At 37.7% G+C, this 6,000-nt stretch overlaps 1 protein-coding gene across 1 annotated transcript in view; it reads right to left on the reverse strand.

The window, feature by feature from the left end:
- Positions 1 to 3,805, reverse strand: part of ENPP3 (ectonucleotide pyrophosphatase/phosphodiesterase 3) — a 35,569-nt gene extending 31,764 nt beyond the window's left edge. The window contains exons 1-2 of the mRNA XM_021540695.2: positions 3,466 to 3,805; positions 351 to 429 (exon numbers count right to left, since the gene is read on the reverse strand). Coding sequence (XP_021396370.1) covers positions 351 to 429; positions 3,466 to 3,582 — 196 coding nt within the window. The 5' untranslated portion in view covers positions 3,583 to 3,805. The remainder of the gene's footprint in view (positions 1 to 350; positions 430 to 3,465) is intronic.
- Positions 3,806 to 6,000: the final 2,195 nt, after the last annotated feature.

A 6,000-nucleotide genomic window follows, 5' to 3' on the forward strand; every position in this document is an offset into this window, starting at 1 on the left:
ACTATGCTAAATATACTGAAGATTATCCAATTATTTTCTTTCACAAAATATTTAACTAACTGCAATAACTATATATAATAGGATAACATCTCTCAAATTTTCTGGAAGTGTTAGGGCAATAAAGCTTCCAGGGTGCCATGAACTAGGTTTCACACTTTTGGAAAGATTCAGCAAGACAGTGGTTTAGGATAGGTTTTTCAAGTATAGATTGTGAGTGTTCAATTTTTATGCAATCAAACTTGAGAAATGCAAGAACTTTTCACAGATCATTTACAGTACACTAGCCTTTGCTGAAAGCCTTTGCCAGATCCAGATCATTGGCAGTTATGCTGAAAGTATCATAAACGTACCTTGCTCCTGGTTTCCACGGTTGAGTCCTAGTCCTAAACCTAGTCCCAGGGATACAACCACCAAAGCACACAGCAGAACCTGTCACACAGACACAGGGAAACCAATGTTCACAACTGTGGTAAATTGTTATGTTTATTAGAAATTAATTCATTAATATTTATATGAATGCATTATTTCTTAAGAACTAATAATTTCTCTGAAGCTCTTCACCAAAACATTGGGCTTGAATATAGGACAGAAGAACCTTAGAAGCTGAGGTCCTAATGCTGCACTTTTAACCTACAGCAGTTGTGATGTTGTAATTGGGGAAATCTTTGCTGGAGAAAAGATAGTAGGAAGTAATCAGTGTACTTAATCTGTTTTGCATAGGCTTTGCCTGTACAAATAAAGGCAATTACTTTTATTTAACTTCTGTATTTACTTGATATGATCACAAGGATTTCTTAAGAAATTTAGCTAGATTGAGGTAGTAAAGTGTAAAATTGCAAGTGTAAAATTTTCACTCATGTGCCAGTTTCTTATAATAAGTCACCCTGTTAGTTAGATTGGAAGGAGACTAACAGCCCAAGGAAGCTCCCTAACATAAAGCAGCATAACTTTTGGGAGAGTGGGGGAGAGCTGAGGAAGCCTCTATCAGCTCAATAGACACAAAGCTCAGTAGACCAAAGACAAATGGCAATTCATGCTGGATGAAAGGTGCAGTGAAAAGGGACAACATTCTCAGAGTATATTGTGATATACCTTTGCTAAAATAATCATGGGAAAGAAGATGCATATCACAGGAAAAATCACCATGAAACAGCCCAGATTATGTCCCATTTTTTTGCCTGAGAGCTTTTTTTTGTCTTCTGCCATTTCCAGGATTCAGTCAGCTGATTCCTGGAAGTACTAAGGTTAAAAATAAAGTAGAAATTAGAGAGGAGTACTCTCAAGCTCAGTGTAGCTGTAATGGAACCTCTTATCTGAGACTACAGCAATCTTAAGGAACTGAGAACAACTGCACGTGCCTCCCCTGATCTTTGCTGCTGCCTGTCCTGCCTTGCAGGTGCTGGGCAAAAGTGTGGCAGCATGGAGGGATGAGCAGGTGTGGTTTTACAACTGATTTATTTATCTGGCAACACCAAACACTAGCAATACCATAGTTACTTCCTTCATACTTTCTCCTTCTCAACTTTACTTTCTTCCTGCTACTTACAGCTTTTTGTAGAGATGTACCTCAAAAGGAGTGGAAATGGGATTGGTGAGAGAACTGGATGAGGGAGACGGAGGATGGAGGAAAGATTGCCCAAACTGGCAGAAATGCTGAAGCCCCTTGAAGAGAGACTGCAGGTGTGAAGGCAGCAGTTTAATCCTACCTCCAGTCAGCAGGTTCTGAGAATAAGGGTGTTAAGATTTTCGTTTGGGCTAGACCAGCAGCCGCTCTTTCTGGGCAGGGAGGATAACACTGCCAAGTGTTTCACTGAGCACAGATAAGCCTAATCACCAGGGCATGTACTTTTCACCTTAAAGACACTATGGTTTTACCCTTCATTTTGATTAAAACTCACATTTGTAATTGAAATAAATTACAAATTCATTTAGATCCCACTAAACGGAAGTACAAATTAAAATACAGCTACTGCAGCAACAAACATACCCACTTCTTCAAGTAAGACAGCTGAAGTAAAAACCAAAAATTCCTATCAGGTATATAGATAAGCTGATCCATTTGTTATAATATTTACACAACACCCTTGATTTTGGGACATTCATTCTTAATGTGAAATAACGGTGGTAGTACCTATTCAAATCCTCAGGCTTTCCACAGCTAACTTTTATGACCAAATTCAGAATTACAACTACTTATTCTTAGAAAAGTTGTTCCTAGTGCATATGCTCTGTTTGCTGGAGGACTTACTGTTAGTAAGTCCTTACTGTTAATAAGTCCTGCCAGTAATTCTCTGCCTAAACTTTCAGGAAGAAGTTGCCAAGAAAATATTTCATGCATTAGATTTAACAAAAACATAAATTGTGGGAAATATTAACACTTTACATCTCCAATATGTAGATTGTGAGTTTTGTATAGGCAGGCTTTTGAAAACTAGTGCATTTGAAAGAATGAATATGTTTTAGTAGACTTAAATTTCTCACTTTACTCTTCCATGTACCTCTTGAAGGTAAAATTTACCTTTCTTTATAGTTTTGCAATTTTCCCACATTCTTTCCCATGACTCATTTTTAACTGATGACCTTAGAAAAAATATGTCTGTTATTTCATCTTCTTTTTTTCACAATTTCCAGTATTTCCCTCACATTTTATGCAATCCTTGCACAATGCAGGTTAAATAGGAAATTGTACTATGTAAAATTGTTCTGATGACATAGAGCTGAGAAGTATAGTAGCTTGACTCTTTTTTATAGGGTTATTTTCAAAATTAAGTTTCAAGCTTTTCTAAAATCAGTACCTGTAGTTTTCTCTAAATTTCAATTTACAAATGCAAGAGCTTGTGTAAACATATATACATATTTAATGTTTGTTTCTATTGTGGTCACCAACAGAAGATACAAGAAAAGATTTTAAAAACTTAAAGCCTATACTTTATTATTTACAAGGCAGCTGCTTGAAGCTCTGAAATCCTCAGGGAAGAGGTAAAGAGCTGACACGATATTTGAGATGTGGGACTGACAATATTCTACAAAACGTTTCATTAGGCTTTCCCCATGCCTTGCCTCCTGAGTGTTTTTTGCCAGCGACTTGCCTATAGGTTCTGTTATATAAATATACAAAAGTAAGGAAAAAGAAAGTGTGGTTACTTTGGCCACAAACACATCTGTTCTAAGACAATATCTAAAACAAGGTATCGAAGCAAGGTCTTCACTATGCAAAAGAACTGTCAGGTTAATGAAGTACAACAAAAACTGACAGTAAAATAAATTGCTTCATATGTACCAGAAGAACTTTAGAAATGTGCCAGTGAAGCTAGTGCAGCTTCAGTGACACACTCATGCAGTAAAATTTTAACTACCAATTACTAAGCTACCCTGAATAATTATACTGATACAATGAAACTTCAAAAAATCCTGCAGATTTGAGAATTGTAGAAGTAGCATCCTTGAAAAGCAGCCCCTACTTACAGCACAGATGACTTTGTATTTCAAGACTTTTTTTTTCTTCACATACTCTTCTGATTTTAAAGACATCTCCTCTGAATATCCTCTGTGATCCCTGGTTCTATCATCCTCAAGCTCCATTTCTTCGAGATCTGCCACTCGTCTGCGTCTTCTGCCTTCCTCCCCAGCTGTGTTTGCTGCCAGTGAGATGCTACTCCTTCTTCAAGAGTTCTAGTACTTTGCTCATAGATCTAATAAGATTTCAGCTCTTGCACCCGTGTTAGGTTTGCAGGAAGCCAAAGCAAGCAGGAAAACTACTCTGAAAGGTCAAAGGCTGAAAAACATCAGGTTTCTGGGAACCTGACTGTTCAAGATAAGAACGGCACTAGGCAAACACTTAAGTGAAGATTAGAATTAAAATGTTGCTAAGCAATAAAATGCTAAAATACTCAAGTACTCAACTATTTGGTTAAAAGCTTCTCATCCAGAGAATTCATCCTCAAAGAAAGTGCTAAGTACACGAAACCAGTATGAAAGAAGCCGGTTTCTTATTTCGTGTTCTGTGTCACGCCTATGTATTCACATCCCTTTCCTTATTTAGCATCAGAGGATTCCTCCCTGTTAGTTTCAAACCATTTTTGTCTCAACTTCTTTCCCCTTCTTACACCGTTTTTCTTTTGCAGTACTTATAACTGTGCTGATTAAAAACAAATTGTATACAGCCAAATCAATTTCAATAAAAAAATAAAACCGTTTTGTTTAAGTACAATTAAAAATCTATTTGTTTTTCAACTTGGTGGTTAGTGGAAGGATTGGCTGCTATTAAAATGTACCTTCATAGCCTACTAGGACTATGATGAATTTGTAACTATTCAGATGTTGATCTGATTCTAAATTTGAGCATCACATGAGCTGCAACTTATAATAATTAAATTTATAATGTTTATAATTATATTTAAAAAAATCCAAAGCATTATACTCTACCAGCTGGTATGAAGAAAATTAACTCCGCTGCAACCCAAATTAGTACAATCTCCTTATTCTATACAATCTGAGTCATGCTTATGTCCCACATTATCCAGCACATCCCCATTAATCACACACACATACACACACATACACGCACACATATCATCATCATCATCTTTTATTTTACAGACAGATTATTATTCAGGGGTGTAACTGCTCCACAATGGACATACCCACAGCCTCAGACACTTTGGGGTATACCTGCTCCAGCCTGGTGTTATTCAGAGCTCACAGCCTCTTCAACCTGAGTTCAGACTACGGTTACAACATGCCTACAGCAGTACAGGAACAGCAGCAGTGACCAGGCCATCTGTCAGCCCAGGCACATGGCCAATGCTGTTATCAAAATGTTCCTAGGCACAGGAAAGTGAGGTGATAAGCACTACAGCATAGGGCAACCACAAATAATCACTCCATTCTAATAAAGAGCAAAGCAAGCAGGTCCTCCCGTGAGAACAGCAGCCTGCCAATAAATAGCTCAAATAGCTGTAAACAGCTGTAAGTCCAGTGGAGCACATTCCTATTCAATCTGTCATTATCTTCAACCCCTCTGGCCCCACACTGGGTGCCAAAAAGCACACTTGTGGGTTAATCTGAGCAGGGAGCTCAGCCCCACACTGCCACTCATGCTGTCCCCTGCTGCGGGAAGCAGGTAAGAACAGAAAGGGTAAAAATGAGAAAACCTGTGAGTTGAGACAAAGACAGTTTAATAGGTAAAGCAAAGCCACTCACATAAAGCAAAGTCACTTCATGGCCACTTCACATCAGCAGGCAGGTGTTCAGCCACTTTCAGGAATGCAGAGTTCTACCACATGTCATGATTACTTGGAGAGGCAGACACTATTATTCTGGCCATTTCCTATGCCTTTTTTTTTTTTTTTTTTTTTTTTTTTTTTTTTTTTTTTCTCCAAAGTTTTATCGCTGAGCACAGCATCATATGGTGTGGAATATCAGTTTGGCCAGCTGGGGTCTGATGTCCCAGCTGTGCCCCCTCCAGCCTCTTGTGCATTCCACACTACTCAGAGAGGAGGCTCTCAGTCTGTTTAAGAACTGCTCAGCAACAGCTAAAATGAACAGAATGTGATCCCATATACCTGATTTTGCTACTTTTACCCAATCATTGCTCTAACTTGACATACTATACTGTCTTCATGATGATTTACAATATTCTAGAACATTTTTCACCAATAAAATTCAATTATTAAACTTGATAACTATTAATCAAGAACCCAAACTTTTCTGTTTCAAGATCAACAGCCTCATATGTTAAAAATACTTATTTTCATCCCTACCAAAAGAAAATTCACATTAAAAAAATCAAACAATCCATATGATCAATACATAAGACTAAAAAAACCAATAAGGAAGAAGGACATAATTATCCTTTCTGCTCTCTATTACTAAATCATAACTCTGAGTGACTGTTCTGCATACAGACTGACACAATACCAATGCAGGGTGAGGGTATAAAAAAACCTATTCCCCCATAGTTACACTGCAGTCCTCAGTTCATCTGATACTTTCAGGAAG

The sequence above is a fragment of the Lonchura striata genome, chromosome 3 (assembly GCF_046129695.1).
Source record: "Lonchura striata isolate bLonStr1 chromosome 3, bLonStr1.mat, whole genome shotgun sequence".
Classification (NCBI taxonomy): Eukaryota; Metazoa; Chordata; class Aves; order Passeriformes; family Estrildidae; genus Lonchura; species Lonchura striata.